This window comes from Pristis pectinata, chromosome 3 (assembly GCF_009764475.1).
Source record: "Pristis pectinata isolate sPriPec2 chromosome 3, sPriPec2.1.pri, whole genome shotgun sequence".
Taxonomy (NCBI): Eukaryota; Metazoa; Chordata; class Chondrichthyes; order Rhinopristiformes; family Pristidae; genus Pristis; species Pristis pectinata.
The window spans coordinates 142,595,734-142,617,492 of record NC_067407.1 but is presented as its reverse complement, the minus strand read 5'-3'; the positions used below and the strand labels follow the sequence as shown (position 1 = coordinate 142,617,492).

The following is a 21,759-nucleotide window of genomic DNA, read 5'->3' as shown; positions in this document are numbered from 1 at the left end:
TGGTATCTATACCACCACCACCCCCACTCTGCCAGCCTGGTTCGCAATAGGTGCGATTGGGCCAGTCATGGTCCCCTGCCCCCAGAAGACTCGTATCCGATGAAGACTTGCAGCACGGTCAGTAAGTAAGGAATTCTGCGAAGAATGGAGGGATCCTGTGGTAGTGGGATCATCGTTAGGCTATGCGTTCCTGAGTGCTCTCTCTCAAGGGGGTTCAGCAGGGACCATGGCCACAAACAATCGGAACTACCTCGTCTGCGGATTGACTGTGCTGGGAAACAGCACCATCAAGGGCCTGGAGGCAGTGAACCAGGAAATGGCGGAACTTTATGCCCAACAGACCCGGTACGCTGTGGATTACCTGTTAGCTCAGAAAGGGGGAGTATGTGCCATAATAGGGGATAAATGTGTCAGCAATGTTAAGGATGAGACCTGCAATATTTCCCATGCCATTCTGGATATTCAGAAGTAAGTAGGTAACTTTGAGCAGGGACTTGCAGGAGGGAAGGGTTGGTTGGGGTGGCTGATCAGTGGCATCATACCTGCTGCATGGAGCAGTAGGGCTTATAGTTATTATTATAATATGCTGTGTGGTGCTGACCTGCTTGAATACTTGTTGCTAGATGTTTATTAATAAAATCTCAACCCCGTTCTAAGCACCCCCTAGGTTATCATGATATGATAAAAGGGGGGAATGAGGAGCTGTAGGATTAATAAACTATAACTGTATTCATATCTTAAGACGGATGAGAATTATGGCTGCTCGAAATACTGATTTAAAAAGTGTCCTTCAGGCCAGAACGGCCACACCGCTGCTTTCCTGGGCTGGGTGCTGTGTGGTAATTGCTGTGTCTGGAACTTAATTGGATTCCCATTATGTTTGACTATGGAGATGATGGTCAATCTTAACGGGAAATGGGAAGGCTGTCTCAAACAATGAAGGTGATACCTGCCTTTGTCTCACCCGATTGCAAAACGATGAGCTGAACTTGGGGGGTGAGGCTGCTCTTTGTCCATCTGCAGGAGCCCTTTGTCTGTTTCCTGCTCAACCAAGAACTCCGGCGCCTGACTCATTAAAGTGTGCGTGACAATGTTTGTACTAATTACTGTCTGCCCCCTCTGTACTCGGAGAACCCCGCAGCAGGCTCCACGATAGAGTAAGGAGATTTCTCCCCAGAAATATATTGCTAAGTAAATGCGTTTGAAGTAAAATGTGGCACTGTGTGATCTTCCAACAGACAGAAGGGGAACTTCAAAACTTGGTTAACAACTCTGCAGTCTTCTGTGCTCCAAAGGTAAAGTCCCAGCCTGCCCAACCTCTCCCAATAACTTTGGCTTCCACAATATTGGTTCCTAGCTGATTTCAGAGGTGTGAAGCTCTGTTTGCTCTGCACACCTGAAGATTCACAGCCTCCCCTCTAGCCCACTCTGCAGGACACCTCTGCCCCTCTCTCTCTCCACACACTTGCACTACATTCACCTTGAGAAAAATCAAAAATACGGCAAATGTCGGGATTGGGATTCAATGTGAAGTCTAGTCAGAAACCGGCAGAATCCACACATTTGCAAATCTGCATCATTCCAACCCTTCACACACCCCTTGAATCCAAGTGTTGGAAAGGACACAGTTTGATGCATGTTGGGAACTATTTTATTATTGAATTTCTGCATTGATAATAAACAAGATAATATTAATCAAGAATGCAACAATGACCTAGACTTCGAACCCTCTTGCCTGTCACGTAGCACAGGTCCATTCACAATGAATTGTTCTGTTGTTGTAACTGGATTGACATCAACATCAATTACTAACTCTAAAGATTCTGGTAGGTTATGAGTATTGATCAGATTACATAATAGAAGGTAGCAATTACAGTATCCGGCACAAACCCACTTTGTAATTTTGGTTGCATTGTGTAATCGGCTAACATTCCAGTCAGCCACTTCCAGACAAGGGGACTTTCTTATATTATTCCTCCATCCAGATTTCTCCCTTGAAGTGTAGGACATGTGTTGTCTCCGAAATAACTTTGCTGAGATCACTTTTAGAAAATAGTCATTGGCTGCCTTCCAAAATCCACTTGAAGAGGACCTGTGCAAAGACTGGGATATCTCCGATCCCTTGGAATAAACAAGTGAGGGAGAAGGTTCCACTGACACACAGGCTCAGCTCCACCACAGGGTTAGGCCTGAAATCCTGACATGTTAACCCAAGCCTGGACTTCCTGCTTATAAACACTGTTTGTGTAAAAGATTCATCGCCAATGTAAGTTTTCATTTTCATAGAATTGTACAGTATGGAAAGAGGCCGTTCGGCCCACTCATCCATGCCAACCATCGGGCACCTCTCCACATTAACCCCAGCACCTTGTCCACAGACATCTCTGCCTGAGTGATTCAATTGTTCATCCAGACACTTAAATGTTGCCATTTTATACGTTATGGCCAAGAAGTTTGGGTCCACAAATGGGCAAAGTGTTCTGCCTTTATGGACATTTGACTGACCGACTAATTCAGTGCATTGAGTTAGGGTCATCACTTGGGAAACCCTGCCATTGCACACTGTCCCTGGAATAGCTTCCCATTGTGTTGGGTGAATGTCATTCTACAAGTGAGCGTGAAAGCAGGGGTCAGTGTGACGCTCCATGAGGGCGGGGGGGTGGGTAGTGTGTGTGTGCAGGGAGGGGTTAGTCCCTGTAATGGGTGTGTGTTTGGGGATTAATCCCTGTGATGTGTGTGTGTGTGTGTGTGGGGGGGGGCGGTGCGTGTGGTGGGGTTAGTCCCTGTAATGGGTGTGCGGGGTGCAATGAGTTCCTGTAATGGATTAGTGCAAGGTGAGTGTGAGACCTGGTGAGCTCCTGTAATGGGCGTGTCCCCGTGGCCGGTTAGTGGGGGGGCAGTGATTTCCTTCACCGATGGAAGTTGAGGTCGGCGAGTTCCTGTAACGGCCTGTAACAGACAGTGTGGGGGTGGGTGTTTCTGTGATGGACAGTGTAGGAGTGGGTGTGGGGTGGTCAGTTCATGCCTTGAACCCCGTGTGTGAGTGTACATTCACGTGACAGGCTGTACAGAATTCGGGATCAGCTCCTTGTGGACCACAGCTGGATGTGTGTGTAACGGCACCAGGAAAAGGTGGTCCTGAATCGACAATGGCAGCGACCTCAGGGAATTGTGAGTGAACGGGGGAAGGGTGGGAAGTGGGAGACCTGGGCTCGGTTCCCGGACACTGTGGAGAGAGTGGGACGGGAGCAGCGGGTGAACCTCCTGAAGCAGAGCGAGCAAGGTGCAGGTGCATTCAGGAAGGTGGATCCTTGAGGGGACTGCGGGATACCCTTTGTGTGAACACGGCGCTCTGGGGTTACAATGGGACGGAGCAGGAGGAGGAGCAGGATTCTTCCTCCAATCCTAGGACACATTGCTGGCGGTTGGACAAAGAACTTAAGGCCAGGTCTCATTATGGAGTTTAAGACTTTCAGGAGCTGTTTTGTCTCCTTGGAAGCAGAAACCGTTCACTTGTCACATGCGAAACCCTGCCTGGAGAAGGGCCAAGTGTGGATGTCCAGCACAGGGACCGGCCATCCTCTCAGTACAACTTCCTGACAAGAGCAGACTCCAGCTGACGCGACTTTCCCAGATCTTGGCTCAGCTCCAAGGCCACAGATTCTGATGTCTGCTCCACTTGGCTTGCGAGGCGATGGATGGTTTGAAGCATTGCTTCCATCTTCCCGAACTTCTCCTTGAACCTGGGAAGGAGGGCCCATCAGTAAACACCCCCCATCCACAGCTCCATGCCCGGACCCAACATTGCCAGGGGCAAAGTTAACCCACTCCAGACTAAAACCAGTACCTAATGCACAGAGCCTCATTCTGTGTCCAGCCCAACTTTTAAAAACACATCTAATGAAAACTTTTAGCTAACCACTTTATTTTTCTGATGGGACAGTGTTGAGGGGGCTTCAAAGTGTATTTAATCCGTGTTATCCCTCCCCCGGGTGTGTGTGATGGGACAGTGTAGAGGGAGCTTCACTCTGTGTCTGACCCTGGGAGTGTGTGATGGGACGGTGTAGGGGGAGCTTCACTCTGTGTCTGACCCCGGGAGTGTGTGATGGGACGGTGCAGAGGGAGCTTCACTCTGTGTCTGACCCCGGGAGTGTGTGATGGGACGGTGTGGAGGGAGCTTCACTCTGTGTCTGACCCGGGAGTGTGTGACACGGTGTGGAGGGAGCTTCACCCTGTGTCTGACCCCAGGAGTGTGTGATGGGACGGTGCGGAGGGAGCTTCACTCTGTGTCTGACCCCGGGAGTGTGTGATGGGACGGTGTGGAGGGAGCTTCACTCTGTGTCCGACCCCGGGAGTGTGTGACGGGACGGTGCGGAGGGAGCTTCACTGTATCTAACCTGTACTGTCCCTGCCTTGGGAGTCCTTTCACCCAGCTGCTGATGAATTCAGACATCTGCTGGCATGTGGCAATAGTAGGGACAGGCACTTACTTTGTGAGCAGGCTGTCTGCACAGTGATGGGCCTGGAGGCTGTCCCTGATGTCCACCATGATGTTGTTGGACACCTCATTCTGCAGCTTGACGTCCAGCAGGGTCTTGGTGATCACCGACTGGTAGCTCCCCCTCCCGATCTCTTCCTTCACCGCCACCGTTAGACTTTCCAAGGTGGAGCTGGTGCCGTCTATTAGCCCCTTCACTGGGCTCAGGTCCTCCTGGGTGACCGGATCGGCTTCCTCGTGCCCACTGGGTGTGGTCATTGTGCTGGTCAGCAGGGTGATGGAGCAGGCCTCCAAGACGTCCTCCTGGCCCTGCACTATGAACCCAGTCACACCGTCAGCCATGACAGAGTCATTGAACGACAGGGGGAAGATCACATCCCCAGGATCAAGCTCTGCTCCGTGATGTTCTCCACTCTGTCCACCACAGTCAGGGAGAAGGAAGGCTCCCAGAATCCAGTGCAGGGTCCAGACCATCCTCATGGTGAGCTGGGGAGGAGATGGGCAGTTTTCTCTGATGTTATTCACTAATGATTAATGTTGGCCTTCATTAGTCGGGGTATTAACTTCAAGAGCTGTGAGGTGATGTTGCAGCTCTATAGAAATCTGGTGAGACCACACTTGATTGTGTTGAGTTCTGGTCGCCTCATTATATGAAGGATGTGGAAGCTTTAGAGAGGGTGCAGAGGAGATTTACCAGGATGCTGCCTGTATTGGAGAGCATGTCTTATGAGGATAGGTTGAGTGAGCTAGGGCTTTTCTCTCTGGAGAGAAGGAGGATGAGAGGTGATTTGATAGAAGTGTACAAGATGATGAGAGGCATAGATCGAGTGGACAGTCAGAGACTTTTTCCCAGGGTGACAATGGCTAACATGAGGGGACATAATTTCAAGGTAATTGGAGGAAGGCATAAGGGGGATGTCAGGGGTAAGTTTTGTTACACAGAGAGTGGTGGGTGTGTGGAACACACTGCCGGCAGAGGTTGTGGGGCAGATACATTAGGGACATTTAAGAGACTCTTTGATAGGCGCATGGATGATAGAGAAATGGAGGGTTATGTGGGAGGGAAAGGTTAGATAGATCTTAGAGAGGGATAAAATGTCAGCAGCACGTTGTGGGCCGAAGGGCCTGTACTGTGCTGTAGTGTTCTATGTACTTTCCACCCTCTCTCACTCCCAACCTCTCTCTCCCTCTTATTCCCTTCATCTCACTGTCCCCCCCCCCTCTCCCCCGCCCTTCATCTCTTTCCTTCAGACACACTTCCTTACTACATCCCCCACACTCACTACTCCACACCTCCCACACCCCTCGCTCCACTCCTGCCTCCCCTTTATTCCTTCACTCCTTCATCCCTCAAAATCTCACTCTCTCTCCGTCCCTCAGTGCTCCTCCATGTCTCACTCCCTCTGTGCCATGCTCCCTCACTCCCTCCCTCCCACTCTCCTTCACTCCATCCTTCCCTCTCTCCCAGACTCTCCCCCCACCCTCACTCCCTCCCTCATTCCATCCCTCCCTCCCTCTATCCCTCCCACTTTCTCTCCATCCCTCCCTCCCTTTCTCCCACACTGTCCCTCACTCCCTCCGTCCCTCTCTCACTCCCAGAATGTTACCTTGGACTATCACCGCTGTGAGCTGGGTGGACCTTTGTCTCTCAGCCGCTCCTGCCCCACACTGGTTTCCAGGTGGCCCCTGGCTGCTGGTATCTCTCTCCCCTTCCTCCAGTACGTCTGAGGCCGACCGACTGCAGCCGAGGGATGAGTCCGCTCTCCGAGACTCCGAGCTTGGTGCTGAGATGTTCTGGGCTCCTGTCCGTTGTTGATTTATTTCCTATTGGACGCTGAGCGCTTCAGTTCCCGCACATCTGTAATATGTTAATGACTAGCAGTGAGAACTTCCAGCCCAGACAAAACAGAAACAAACACTGGCTCGTCAGATATTTCTTAAAGGCACAGTGACAGCAACTTGTGTTTATAAGTACCTCACTGGCAAAGCTGGGCTTCTTCTGGATCAGACCTGGTTATTTCCAACTTTCTCTCTCCATTCGTACAGCCTGACCTGCTGGGCGTGTCCCACAGGCCTCTTAGCTGCAACACAACACAGACAAGAAGCATAATCTGCCTCTTTCATTTGGTCTCCCCCTGCAGAGATGTTCCCTTTGTTCTACCCGTCCTTCCCCACCTTCTCTGCCACTGAAAACTTGCTCGTTTTCTCCCTTTCTCTATTCTGGTGAAGAGTTTCAGACCTGAAACATTACCTGTGTCTCTCTCCCTACAGATGCCGCCTGACCCGCTGAGCGTTTCCAGCAATCTCCGTTTCCTTTCTGGGACGTACAGCCCCTAGCTTACCCCGAGAAAGTGGTGGGCTGCCGTCTTGTAACTAACTCACCCAGGGTGAATATTCATTGACTGGTTCATTGACCTTCCCACTTCCTCTCTCCTTCACTCGCCTCACCCAATAACTCTCCAAAGTTCTCCAATCCCACCTATCCCCAACTCCGTTCCCTCCACCATTGAATGTGGGGTCTTCACTTGCCAGAACCAAAAATCTGGAATCGCTCCTGAACCTCTCGCTCTTCTCTCCTTTGGGAGGCCTCTTTGACTTGGGCATAGGTTCATAGGTTTGGGTAGGCGATAACAGGTTTACAGGGGATCTGAGGAAGATTCTTTTCACCCAGAAAGTGGTTGGAATCTGGAGGACATTACCTGGGGAGGGTGACTTGCCCAACGTTCAAGTATCTGGATGGGCATTTGAATCACCAAGGCTTGGTAGGCTATAGTCATTGCTAATAAATGGGATTAGTGCGGAAGGGTACACGGTTAGTACGGATGTGGTGGGCCACGGGGGCTGATTCTGTGCTGTATGATTCTATAACCCACCTGCTCTAATATCTCAGTGACTCAGTGTCGCATTCTGTTTGGAAGCGCAGGTCGTTACTAAGGGTGAACAAGTTAAGGAGGAACCGATGGGGGTTTGAGCAATTAACCAAAATTTGATCTGCATCGATTCCCGTTCCCCCCCCCCACAGAACTGCTCCAAATGCTCCCACACATGGACCACTGCCCCACACTCTTCCAATGCCCCCCCTGTCCAATAACCGATCCACACCACTTTGCCCCCATTCTGTCCCAATATTGCATCCTCAAATCACTTGCCCCACTCTCTCCCAATGCCCCCACCCACAGACCAGTGTCCACAGTCTTTCCCAACAAGCCCTGTCCACACCCCAACGAGCCTCAATGATGTCTGTGCCGAGCATGATGCCACTTCAAACTAATCCCATCTGCCTGCACGTGGTCCATACCCCTCCATCCCCTACCCGTTGCTGTGACTGCCTAACTGCCTCTTAAACGTTGCTATCGTATCTGCTCCCACCACCACCCCGTTAGCCCATTATAGACAGACCCACCATTCTCTGTGTAGATAACCTACCTCAAAAATCCCCTTTAAACTTTCTCCCTTTCACCTTAAAGCTCTGTCCTCTAGTACTTGAAACAGGCTCTGACTATCTACCCTATCTCTGCTTCTCATAATTTTATAAACTTCTATCAGGTCTCCCCTCAGCCTCCACCACTCCAGAGAGAACAACCCAAGTTTGTCCAACCTCTCCTTATAGCTCAGACCCTCTAATCCAGGCAGCATCCTGGTGAACCTCTTCTGCACCCTCTCCAAAGCCTCCACATCCTTCCTGTAATGGGGCGACCAGAACCGCACACAATACGCCAAGTGCGGCCAGACCAAAGTTTTATACAGCTGTAACATGACCTGCCACCTTCTAATTGGACACTGTAAATTGCCCCTAGTGTCCAGGTGGGTGGTTGGGAATGAGGGGACGATGAAGGTGGGGTTAGTGTAGGAGAGTGTGAACGCACTGCAGGGTCCAGACCAGCCTCACGGTGAGCTGGAGAGGAGGTGGACTGTTTTCTCTGATGTTATTCCTGAAAATCTGATCCACCCCCTTTATTATCTCTGGACTTTCATTTATCCAACAAACCCTGGACAGTTGGAGATGACCTTCCATCAGAACTGGTAGGAGGTGATCAACACTAAACATTAACTCTGTTCCTTTGTCCACAGTCTGACCTGCAGAAGGTTTGCAGAATTAGCGAGTACAGTGTACCTGGGTGGTTGAAGGTTGACCTGGGTCTGAGGGCCTGTTTCTGCGGTGTATACCACTGTGACTCCATGACCCTGTGACACAGCTCGTAACGAGGAGCCCAGGCAGTGATTGATGGAAGTTTGAGGAACTGGGTGTTTGTTCCCAGTGGCTGAGAGAAGCCACGATCAGCAGTGAGGAACACTACTGACCATGCAGCACTCCCTCAGTATCACGTGGCAGTGTCAGCCTGGGTCTTACACCAACGCAGGAGTTAGTTGTAACACAGGCAGAGCCGCTCCAGACAGTGACCACCCCAATGACCTGCCCTGGGCTTTCTCCACATGTTCCTGTGTGCTTCTCTGATGGTGGGAGATGGGGACTCATCGAAGGAGCCAGTGTAGGTAGGGCGTGACCCTCACTGCTATTGACTGCCTCCTCCAGCCGCTCCTGGGGTGGACACAGGGCTTCTTTTAGTCTTTTATTTTGTTACCTTTCACATTTTGTCCTTTCCAAGTTCCTTGCTGCCTTCAGGACATAGTACGGAATGAGACAGGATGACGGAATGGCGAATGACGCACATATCTTTGCAATGATCAGCAGTCGGCCCTGCATTGGACGGGAATAGTCATAGACAGTCATAGTCCTTGAGTCTCACAGCACACAAACAGGCCCTTCAGCCCACCGAGTCCGCACTGACCATCAAGCACCCCTTTACACCAAACCGACACTCATTCCATCTTATTGTCCCCACATTCCCATCAACTCTCCCCCAGATCCTACCCCTCACCTACAGGGCAGTCAACTAACCTACAACACCCACCCCCCACCTTTGAGATGTGGAAGGAGACTGGAGCACTGTTGCATTTTGGAAGGATATATCAGGGGAGGACATACACAGTAAATGGTAGGGCACCGAGGAGTGCGGAGGAACAAAGGGATCTGGGAGTTCAGATACATAATTCCCTGAAAGTAGAGTCACAGGTAGACAGGGTTGTAAAGAAGGCTTTTGGCATCCTGGCATTTATAAATCAAAGTATTGAGTATAGGAGTTGGAATGTTTTGGTGAGGTTGTATAAGTCATTGGTGAGACCAAATTTAGAATATTGTGTGCAGTTCTGGTCGCCGAACTACAGGAAGGATGTCAGTAAGATTGAAAGAGTGCAGAGGAGATTTACCAGAATATTGCCGGGTCTTCAGGAGTTGAGTTACAGGGAAAGATTGAGCATGTTAGGACTTTATTCCTTGGAGCGTAGAAGAATGAGGGGAGATATGATAGAGGTTTATAAAATGATGAGGGGCATAGACAGAATTGATGCGAGTAGGCTCTTTCCACCTAGATTAGGAAAGATAAGTACGAGAGGACCTGGCTTTAGGGTGAAAGGGGAAAGGTTCAGGGGAACATTAGAGGGAACTTCTTCACTCAAAGAGTGGTGGGAGTGTGGAACGGGCTGCCATCTGATGTGGTAAATGTAGGCTCGCTCTTAACTTTTAAGAGTAAATTGGATAGATACATGGACAAGAGAGGTCTGGAGGGGTATTGGCTGGGGGCAGGTAAATGGGACTAGCAGAATAATGTTTCAGCACAGACTAGAAGGGCCAAATGGCCTGTTTTCTGTGCTGTAGTTTTCTATGGTTCACCTGGGGGATATCTACACAGTCACAGGGAGAACGTGCAATCTCCACACAGGCAGCATCCAGGGTCAGTATAGAACCCGGGTCACTGGAGCTGAGGGGTAGGTGTCAAAGAGTCAAGAGTGATACAGCAGGGAAGCAGGCCCTTCGGCCCACCCCATCCATGTTGGCCCTTTTGCCCATCTACACCAATCTCTTTCGCGCACATTACGACTATATCCTCCTATGCCTTACCTGTCTAAAAGTCTCTTAAACACAGTGAGTGTGTCTGATTCCACAACTTCCTCTGGCAACACGTTCCAGATATCAACCACACTCCTTCCTCTCATCTTAAACCCATTCCCTCTTGTTTCTGAAACTCCTACCATGGGAAAAAGACTGACTATCTCCCCTATCTACCCCTCTGATGATTTTATAAACCTCTCTCAGGTCACCCCTCAGCCTCCTTCGCTCCAGGGAGAACAGTCCCAGCCGGTCCAGTCTCCTTATAACTCAAGCCCTCCAGTCCCAGTAACAGTCCCCGGAGTTTCAGAATCTGACTCATGGAGAGATTTCCAGCAGGAGAGGGAAGGGGGGGAAGGGCTTTTCAGGGAGTTGGCAGAAGGCTCGGCTGAATTCGAAACTCTCAACTCCACAACCGCAGGGCAGATTAATAATGGAACAGTGTGATTTCTCACAGGGGCTGGGAGACAGGGGAACGTCCAAGGACGACAACATCATTTTCCAGTGGAACAAAGCGTGGTTCTTGGGTTCTTCTTTTAAACACATTCATTAGGCCACTGGAGAAAAACCACAGAAATCTGAGTTTAAGCCCCACTGCCCATCATTTGAGAATTTAGGAAAATTTGCTGAGCAGATGCTTCTCTCTGTGAAAAATGTGTGTAGTCTTGTTACGGACTCAGTGAAAGTCCCTTTAAGATAGAGAGTGTGTGTGTATGTGTTTGTGGGGCGTGCTTACGTCAATAGAAGATAAAGGACGTAATGACGTTGTTGAAGAAGTCAGAAGAAGAAGAAGAAGAGAGAGAGAGAAGGGAGAGAGACACCAGCCTGCTTGTTTTCTCTATCGATGGATGAGAAACAATAACTGTGTTTGCCACTGAAATCCATGTATGGAAGTTGGAAGTAATCCGGTGGAGTTCACTTTGTTGCTGACCTGTAGAAGGAAACAGGTATTTGTGTGTGGACGACCACGGTTCGGATGCTTTTCGGGGTGAGCAAGTCACTACCGAGTAAACACTGAAGTGTCGTTTGGGTTCCATCGTGGAACATTTGGATTTCGTATGTACTCTCTCTATGTTTTTCTACATCTACATCTTATCTTCAGACAACGGTGGTTGTTGAAGAAGCCCTTGCTCATGTTTCACCTTATGGCTTGCGGAACTGAACTTTAAGAACCATTCAGGAACTGGGAGTTTTGGACTTTGTCACACACACACACACACACGACGAGTTTAGTTTTGGGGTTAACGTTCGAGGTTTAACATTCTTGAATTCTAACATACTAACATTTTTACTTTTATTTTACGTATTATCATAAGTAGTGATTAATAAAATAGTTTTTAACACTGAATCATGCTCAGTGTCTTTCTTTTGTTGCTGGTTTGTGACAAAATTGGGGGCTCGTCCGGGATAGTTCCCAAGGTTAACGAGTGTCGTCTGGGATTGTACCCCAGATTGACGAGATTTGTTCGAGATTCAATCCAAAGATTTTTGAGGGAGGTCTGATAAATTCTTTTTAATTGGCTTGTGTGTGTGGAAACCAGCAGCAATGGATATTAAGGCATTTTTGGAGTCACCAACCCAAAAGGGATTGGAGGTGGCGAAAAAGGATGATCTGATAAAGATTGCTACAAGGCTAAACCTTACAGAAGTAAAGCAGTCTATGAGAAAGGCAGATATTCAGAGACTGATAGCTGGCCATTATGTGGAAAAGAAGGTGTTTGAGAAGGAAGTGTTAAAACAGTTTCCTGGCAGTGAAATAGCAATTTCTGAGGCACAGGTGCAGCTGGCAAAGATAGAAGCTGAACGAGAGCAAACCCAGTTAAAGATAGAAGCTGAACGAGAACAAAAGAGATTAGAGGCCGAACGAGAGCAAACCCAGTTAAAGATAGAAGCTGAACGAGAGGAAAAGAGATTAGAGGCCGAACAAAAGAAATTAGAGACTGAACAAAAGATAACTCAGATGAAGATAGAGGCTGATCTAGCAATGAAGCAGATGGAATTGAAGAAGATGGAGCTGGATAACGAGGAGAAAAAGAGGCAGCATGAGTTACAAAGGAAGCGTAGGAGTTCGGAATCTGATTCTGATGATGGTTTTTCAGCCAGCAGGGAGGTTCGATTAGTCCCTCCGTTTGAAGAAGATCAGGTTGATCAGTATTTCCAACATTTTGAAAAGGTTGCTGTGAGTTCAAACTGGCCAAGGAAAGGATGGGCTCTTATGGTACAGAGTGTGATTAAAGGTAAAGCTCAAAAAGCTTATTCTGCTTTGTCTGTTGAGGATGCAGCTGATTATACCAAGGTAAAACAAGCTATATTGAAGGCCTATGAATTGGTCCCTGAGGCTTATAGACAAAAATTCAGAGACTTGAGGAAATCTGCAGATCAGACTTATATGGAATTTGCCAATGGAAAGAGAATATGTTTTGAACGATGGTACATGGCTAAAAATGTAGATGGGGATTATGATAAATTGACAGAATTGATACTGGTGGAAGACTTTAAAAGATGTGTTCCAGCTGAATTAACAACATATTTAAATGAAAAGGCAGTGGAAACTTTACAAGAAACTGCTAGGTTGGCAGATGATTATGCTTTAACCCATAAATCCAAATGGGGACAACCTAAAACCTTTCAAAAGAGTTACAAAGACAATCCAGGTAAACCAGAGATTAAATTGGGAGGTAATCAAAAAGGAAAAGATGAAAAGAAGCCAGGGCTGGAGAAACCTGTTGAGCGTACTTGTTATTACTGTAGGAAACCTGGCCACGTGATATCTAATTGTGCCCTTTTGAAGAAAAAGAAGGAAGCTGGGCCCAATGCTTGCTTTCAGGCAATTAAAAATCAAAAAGGTTCAGGAGATGCTGTTAAAGATCAGTCCTTGCAAGAGGGAAAAGCGGAAAAGTTGGAGGAGGTGAGAAAAGAATTCCGTTCGTATGTATCAGAGGGTTTTGTTTCACTGAATGATGAGTCACCCCAGGTGCCAGTGAAAATTCTTAGAGATACTGGGGCTAGTCAATCTCTCTTGCTGGACAGTGTTTTAAATTTTGGTGAAGAAAGTGACACTGGTGAAGTAAATCTAGTACGAGGCATTACAGGTGAGACCATGTCTGTCCCTTTTCACAGGGTGATTTTAAAGTCAAAGTTCGTAGAAGGACCAGTCGAGATAGGGATAAGACCTAGTTTGCCAGTGGAAGGAGTTTCTTTGTTATTGGGAAATGACCTTGCAAATGGAGAAAGTGATCCTGTGGTACGGTTAACGACCAAACCAAGGATTGATGAGTCTGAGAATGATCCAGATGTTTACCCATCATGTGCGGTGACTCGAGCTAGAGCTAGAGAATTAGCCAAGACAGACAGTCCGGTGCAGTCTGATGTGGTTCCTTGTGACAGTCCTAAACAGGAAGAAAATTTTGATGCCTTATCTGAGACTTTTCTGTCTTCACTGGAGGATCAACATCCTTATAGTGAGCCTGAATTTAAAGATTTGTCTTTGTCGAGGAAGGATTTTATGGTGGAACAGACAAAGGACCCTGAGTTGACAGAATTGAAAGAAAAAGCTCTCTCATGTGAGGAGATTGAGAAAGTGCCAACTGGATACTATGTCAAAAATGGAGTGTTAATGAGGAAATGGAGACCTCCTCATGTTCCTGTTACTGAGGAATGGGAAGTTATTCATCAGGTTGTTGTTCCAAAAGTTTATAGGGATGAGATTTTAAACCTGGCCCATAGTATGCCTTTGGGTGGTCATTTGGTGTGAATAAAACTGTAGGGAAGATCTTGAAACAATTCTATTGGCCTGGTTTGAGAAAAGATGTGGTGATGTTTTGTCGAACCTGTCACACATGTCAGATGGTAGGTAAACCAAATCAAAACCCCCTGTGGCTCCTTTGAAACCAATTCCTGCTTTTGGTGAACCCTTTTCGAAGGTGATTGTGGACTGTGTTGGCCCCTTACCAAAGTCTAAGACTGGAAATCAGTATTTGTTAACCATCATGTGTGCCACTTCTAGATTTCCAGAGGCAATACCCCTTAGAAATATTAAGGCCAAGACGGTGTCAAAGGCTCTTGTAAAATTTTTTACCTTGTTTGGTTTGCCAAAAGAAATCCAATCTGATCAAGGTAGTAATTTTATGTCAAAAATTTTTCAACAAATAGTCTATGAGCTGGGAGCAAAGCAGATTGTATCATCTGCATATCACCCAGAATCTCAAGGAGCTCTGGAGAGATTTCATTCTACTCTCAAAAATATGCTGAAGACTTATTGCTTTGAAAACACCAAGGATTGGGACGAAGGTATCCATTTACTTTTGTTTGCCGTTAGAGAATCGATCCAGGAGTCAATAGGATTTAGTCCGTTTGAGCTTGTATTTGGACATAGGGTGAGAGGACCTTTGGAGTTGTTAAGAGAGCAGTGGGTTAATGAGGAAGTTCACTTGAGTCTGTTGGACTATGTCCAAAAATTTAAAACTCGGTTGGAGAGAGTCTGCCAGCTAGCGAGAGAGAATTTGAAAACAAGCCAGATAAGAATGAAGACATATTTTGATAGACGTGCTCGGCCTAGGACATTCGCAGTGGGGCAAAAGGTGTTGGTATTTTTCCCTAGCCAAAATAATCCCTTGCAAGCTCGTTTTTCTGGACCCTATGTTATTGAATCTCGAGTGACTGATCTAACATATATAATCAAAACACCAGATAGACGCAAGAAAACACAACTCTGTCATGTAAACATGCTAAAACCTTATTATGAGAGGGATTCAGTGGTGGCCTTGGTGGATGGTGTAAAGGTTGTTTCTAGAATGCCTGATGTTGATGTTGAGGAAGGCCAATTTAGACCAAATATTGTTCCATCGAAACTGAAAAACCAAAATATCATGGAGAACCTTGAAACGAAGTTGGACCATTTACAAGTTTCACAAAAACAACAGATGAGAGAATTAATTTTAAAATTTAAAAATCTGTTCCCAGATGTTCCAAACAGAACATCGATAATTACCCATGATGTTGATGTTGGGGATGCAAAACCAATCAAACAACACCCATATCGAATGAATGTGGAAAAAAGTAAACTTGTTGATCAGGAAATAAAATACATGTTGGAAAATGATATTATTAGACATTCTACTTCAAATTGGAGTTCGCCCTGTGTTATTGTACCTAAACCTGATGGAACTGTTAGATTTTGCACAGATTACAGGAAAGTGAATGCTGTAACAAAGTCAGATGCTTACCCTATTCCTAGAGTGGATGATTGCATAGACAGAGTGGGAAAGGCAAAATTTCTTACAAAGATTGACCTATTAAAAGGGTACTGGTGTGTTCCATTAACAGATAGAGGAAGGGAAATTTCAGCCTTTGTAACCCCTTCTGGATTGTATGAATACAATGTTTTGCCATTTGGAATGAAAAATGCTCCGGCAACATTTCAAAGAATGATTAATTCAGTGATTCATGGGTTAAAACATACAGATGCCTACATTGACGACTTAGTGACTGGGAATGATACTTGGGAGGATCACATCTCTGCGTTAGAAAGGTTGTTTGAAAGACTTTCCAAGGCTAACCTTACAGTTAACTTGGCTAAAAGTGAATTTGGCCATGCCACTGTGACGTATCTTGGTTATGTTGTAGGTCAAGGCAAGCAAGCTCCTGTTCAGGCAAAAGTTCAAGCAATATCTGAGTTCCCTATTCCCACAGGTACGAGGACTGTTAGAAGATTTTTGGGAATGGTTGGATATTATCGAAAATTTTGTAAAAATTTTGCTGATATTGCTCTTCCCCTAACTAATCTTCAGAAGAAGGGAGTAAAGTTTGTTTGGACAGATTCTTGTCAAGAAGCATTTGAGAAGCTGAAAGCCATTTTATGCTACCATCCTGTGCTCAAAACACCTGACTTTGAAAAGCCATTTTCATTAGCAGTAGATGCCAGTGATGAAGCTGCAGGAGCTGTGTTGTTGCAGAAGGGTGACCTTGATGATATTGACCATCCTGTAGCTTACTTTTCAAAGAAATTTAATGAGCATCAAAAGAATTATTCCACCATAGAGAAAGAATTACTGTCGCTTATTTTAGCCTTGCAACATTTCAGTGTATATGTTTGCACCGCTCAGAAACCATTGACTGTGTATACAGATCATAACCCATTGGTGTTTCTGAGCCGAGTCAAAAACAAGAACAGAAGGCTGTTAAACTGGAGTTTAATTTTGCAAGAGTTTGATCTCATGATAACTCACATTAAAGGCAAAGATAATGTGATTGCTGATTGTCTTTCCCGATGTTAAATGGGAAACATGTATCTGTACTAATCTGATAGTCTGTAGTTGTGTAGCATGATAATCATTAACATTACTAACTGTATGCGCGGTTAAAATTTTCTCGGAAAAAAAATTATTTTTTTTAGGTGGGAGGTGTTACGGACTCAGTGAAAGTCCCTTTAAGATAGAGAGTGTGTGTGTATGTGTGTGTGGGGCGTGCTTACGTCAATAGAAGATAAAGGACGTAATGACGTTGTTGAAGAAGTCAGAAGAAGAAGAAGAAGAGAGAGAGAGAAGGGAGAGAGACACCAGCCTGCTTGTTTTCTCTATCGATGGATGAGAAACAATAACTGTGTTTGCCACTGAAATCCATGTATGGAAGTTGGAAGTAATCCGGTGGAGTTCACTTTGTTGCTGACCTGTAGAAGGAAACAGGTATTTGTGTGTGGACGACCACGGTTCGGATGCTTTTCGGGGTGAGCAAGTCACTACCGAGTAAACACTGAAGTGTCGTTTGGGTTCCATCGTGGAACATTTGGATTTCATATGTACTCTCTCTATGTTTTTCTACATCTACATCTTATCTTCAGACAACGGTGGTTGTTGAAGAAGCCCTTGCTCATGTTTCACCTTATGGCTTGCGGAACTGAACTTTAAGAACCATTCAGGAACTGGGAGTTTTGGACTTTGTCACACACACACACGACGAGTTTAGTTCTGGGGTTAACGTTCGAGGTTTAACATTCTTGAATTCTAACATACTAACATTTTTACTTTTATTTTACGTATTATCATAAGTAGTGATTAATAAAATAGTTTTTAACACTGAATCATGCTCAGTGTGTTTCTTTTGTTGCTGGTTTGTGACAAGTCTTTTTCCCAGGGTTGGGGAATCAAGGGTTGGGCATAAGTTTAAGGTGAGAGGGGAGAGATTTGACATATAAGATGTACATCGAAACACACAGTGAAATGCATCTTTTGCATAGAATTCTGGGGGCAGCCCGCAAGTGTCGCCACGCTTCCGGCGCCAACATAGCATTCCCACAATTTCCTAACCCGTACACCTTTGGAATGTGGGAGGAAACCGGAGCACCTGGAGGAAACCCACGCAGACACGTGGAGGAAACCCACGCAGACACGTGGAGAACGTACAAACTCCCTACAGATAGCAGCGGGAATTGAACCCAGATCGCTAGCGCTGTAATAGCGTTACGCTAACCACTACACTACCGTGTCTGCCCTGAGGGTCAACTTTTCCACTCAGAGGGTGGTGGGTATATGGAACGAGCTGCCAGAGGAAGTGTTTGAGGCAGGTATATTAACAACATTTAAAAGGTACCATGGGAAAAAGTACATGAATGGGAAAGGTTTAGAGGGATATGGGCTAAACACGGGCAAATAGGACAGGCTTAGATGGGCAGCTTGGTCGGCATGAATGAGTTGGGCCAAAGGGTCTGTGTGTTATGTGACTCGAAATGTCTATGAGGCTAGTAGATTGTTGGAAAACTCCAGCTGGTCTCTCCATTGTCTCATGAAGGTGGAAAGAAACCTTTTAATCTACCCCCAGGCCAAAGTTCAATGTGACTCCAGTCCCACAACACAGCAGCTAACTCTCAACAGAGTTATAGATCAATAGATACAGGCCCTTTGGCCCAACCAGTCCATGCTGACCAAACCAGTGTCCCAGAAAACTGGGTCTATCGAACTTCCTCACTCACAGCCTGGCAGCCCTGGCAAGAAACTGCAGAGAGTTGTGGACGCAGCCCAGCGCATCATGGACACCAGCCTCCCCTCCTTGGACTCTGTCTTTACCTCTCGTTGTCTTGGTGAAGCAGCCAACATAATCAAAGACCCCACCCGCCCGGGACATTCTCTCTTCTCTTCCATCGGGTAGAAGATACAGGAGCCTGAGGGCACGTACCACCAGACTCAAGGACAGCTTCTACCCCACTGTGATAAGACTATTGAACGGTTCCCTTATACAGTGAGATGGACTCTGACTTCACTATCTACCTTGTTGTGACCTTGCACCTTATTGCACTGCACTTTCTCTGTAGCTGTGACACTTTACTCTGTACTGTTATCGTTTTTACCTGTACTACATCAATGCACTCTGTACTAACCCAATCTAACTGCACTGTGTAATGAATTGACCTGTACGATCGGTTTGCAAGACAAGTTTTTCACTGGACCTCGGTATAAGTGACAATAATAAACCAATCCCAATACCTCATGGGGGCAAGAAAAGGAGGCAAGAAATGCGAGGCCTGCCAGATGCCAGGGGACAATACGGGGTTAAAATCCAACTGCCTGTGGCAGTGGCCAGTGTTTCACTGTGGAGCTGAAGTCTGGGAACATCCAAAGCTGCAAACAATGTCTGGGTGATAAAGGTTAAGAAGTATCCCAGGGTAACCAAACACAAGTTCCACCAAACAGGCTGTTGTTGGAATGTTGGCATCTTTCCGGGAGTGTGTGTGTCCTGGCATGTTGCTGATGTCATCATTGGCTCCAGACTAACTTCAACTCCCTCACTTTGTAAAAAGTTTGTTTTTAACTTTCCAGCCTCCTCAGTTTCCCTCTTCTCAACCAGTGTGAGAACAGGAACGCAACATAACAGGAGCAGGAGTAGGCACTCAGCCCCTCAATCCTGCCCCACCATTCAACAGGATCGTGGCTGATCTGCCCCAGGGCTCAGCCCCTCCTCTGACCCAGTCCCCTGGGTGAGAGCCAACCCTGCACTCATCCTACCCAAGCAGGTACAGGCCTGCTGGGAGCTGGTGGTAACCACCTCCCCCGGGGTTCCTGACACTAGTTGTGGATTTGAACTCAGGGCCCCGGTACCATCTCTCTGAAGGGCCGTCCATTTGCTTGGGATCAATCATAGTCACCCTGGAAAGGATTACCAGGGAGAATTCGAGTCATAGAGTCATACAGCAAGGAAACAGGCCATTCAGCCTAACTGGTCCATGCCGACCAAGATTGGTAAATTGGTTTATTATTGTCACATGTACCAAAGCTAGTCCCATTTGCCTGCGTTTGGTCCATATCCCTCTAAACCTTTCCTATCCACGTCCAAGTGTCTTTATAAGTGGTAATGTGCCTGCCTCAATCACTTCCTCTGGCAGCTCGTTCCACATACTGACCACCTTCTGTGTGAAGAAGTTGCCCCTCAGGTCTCTTTTAAGTCTTTCCCCTCTCACCTTTAACCTCTGCCCTGTATTGATTCTCTCTCCCTGGTGGTAAGACTGTGTGCCTTCACCTTATCTGTGCCCCTGATGAATACACTGACGGAACAAGCTACACCTCCACAGACCCACAGGGCCTGCTCAGAGCCGTGGGTTATCCTGAAGTGATTCCTGTTGTTTTGGAGGTAACTGCAGGGACTGTGGAGGAACCAGCCTCGTGGTAACGTGAGGACACCAGCAATCCTAAACCTTGACCAATGATCCACAAGAAATCTGGAATCAAACCATCTCAATAACCGTGAAGCAATTAGACTGTTGTAAAACTGCAGACACCGGGGACCACAGCTGCAGGAATCTGGAGCAAAGGTCGAACTGCTGGAGAGGGAAGAGATGGCTGATGCTTTGGGACTGATGCAAGGTCTCAACCTCAACGTCAAGGAGGAAACTCAGTAGGTCAGGAGGCAGCTGTGGAAGGAAATGGACAGTCGACGTTTTGGGGTCGAGACCCTTCATCACAACTGAAAGATAGAGGACACCTTTCTATGCTACTTTCATTGCCCGTGTTTGGCCCATATCACTCCAAACCTTTCCTATCCGTGTACCTGTCCCAATGTATTTTTAAGCAATGTAATTTGATTGAAATTAGGTTGGCAGTTGGCAGAGATTGAAGTGCAAGGAAATTTGCTTTAATTCACAGCTGGGATGTGGGCTTCAATGTCCACATAGAACATCGAACAGTAGCGCACAGGAACAGGCCCTTCAGCCCACAGTCTGTGCCAATTACAGTGCCAAATTAAACTATATTTCTTCTGCCTGCACATGATCCATATCCCTTCATACTCTGCCCATCTCAAAACGCCCCAGCACACTAGCACCCTCCACACTGATCTCACTGTCCTCCATGTCCTTCTCCTTGGTGAATACAAAGTACTCAGTTAGTACCTCACCCACATCCTCTGCCTCGAAGCATAAATTCCCTCCTTTATCCTTGGGTGGTCCTACCCTCTCCCTGGGTATCCTCTTGTTTTTAATGTAAGTATAAAGTGCCTCAAGACCAGCATTTATTGCCCTTGAGAAGGTAGAGGTGAGCTGCCTTCTTGAACTTTGGCTGCTGCGGAACATGTTTGTACACAGTGCAGCACACTGAGTTCTGTATTTTCTTTGTCCAACTCAGTTTTGCACTAACCTTGCACTAATTTTGTATCCTGTATATACCGTTTTTTTTGCACTATTTGTGCTTGCACAATTTTTCTGCCTGTGTTTATTGTGTGTCCTCTATTGTGTGAGTCTGGGGGAAGCGACATTTCGTTCATCCATGTGTTTTACAGCATCTGGGTGAATGACAATAACTTGAATGTGAACGTCGGCAGTCCTTGGGAAGGTTTCACTCTGCTTTAACCTGCCTTTTCTTTTGCTGCCCTAATCACAACAAGATGTATCAATGCTGTGGATAGTTGGCTCTGGCGGAGGGGAGGAGAGGGCTGGAGGGTTGACGGGCGACTGACAGGGGCATTTTGGGTGGAGTAGTTAAAGCCACTGTTCGATCTTCCTCAAAGCCTGTCCATCATCTGCAATCAATTACAGAGTGCTCGGTGAGATTGTGTGCCTCTTGTTGATCCTAATGCCAGATACAAACTTCCACAGGGAGCTTTAGAAACTGAAGTTCTTTGTAAGGAAGCTGAGAGGAGAAGGAACAATGACTCACGGTATAATGATCAGATGACTGGTGGTGAAAAGGTTGTAAAATGTCAGGACGTTTTCCATTGTGTAGACTGAGCCTTGCTTTCCACACAGGTTTACTTACATGTTTGTAGCACTTTCTGTCCAATTCACAGGGAGTTGGCTCTCACAGTGACGGTGGCTGGATCAGGAGCAGAAGCT

At 46.8% G+C, this 21,759-nt stretch overlaps 1 protein-coding gene across 1 annotated transcript; it reads right to left on the bottom strand.

Moving 5' to 3' along the window:
• Nucleotides 1-1,628: 1,628 nt before the first annotated feature.
• Nucleotides 1,629-9,278, bottom strand: LOC127568703 (uncharacterized). The gene is made up of 5 exons (XM_052012760.1): nucleotides 9,082-9,278; nucleotides 6,474-6,579; nucleotides 6,106-6,356; nucleotides 4,491-4,984; nucleotides 1,629-3,743 (listed from the first exon to the last, which is right to left on the bottom strand). The coding sequence occupies exons 4-5, from the start codon at nucleotides 4,976-4,978 to the stop codon at nucleotides 3,584-3,586; spliced, it is 648 nt and encodes a 215-aa protein (XP_051868720.1). The 5' UTR covers nucleotides 4,979-4,984; nucleotides 6,106-6,356; nucleotides 6,474-6,579; nucleotides 9,082-9,278; the 3' UTR covers nucleotides 1,629-3,583.
• Nucleotides 9,279-21,759: the final 12,481 nt, after the last annotated feature.

Excerpts from the sequence above, each read along its gene's own strand:
- LOC127568703 (XM_052012760.1), bottom strand. The coding sequence starts at position 4,978 with ATGAGGATGGTCTGGACCCTGCACTGGATTCTGGGAGCCTTCCTTCTC. Across the intron at positions 3,744-4,490 it reads GCAGACAGCCTGCTCACAAA|GTTCAAGGAGAAGTTCGGGA; the intron begins GTAAGTGCCTGT and ends CCTCCTTCCCAG.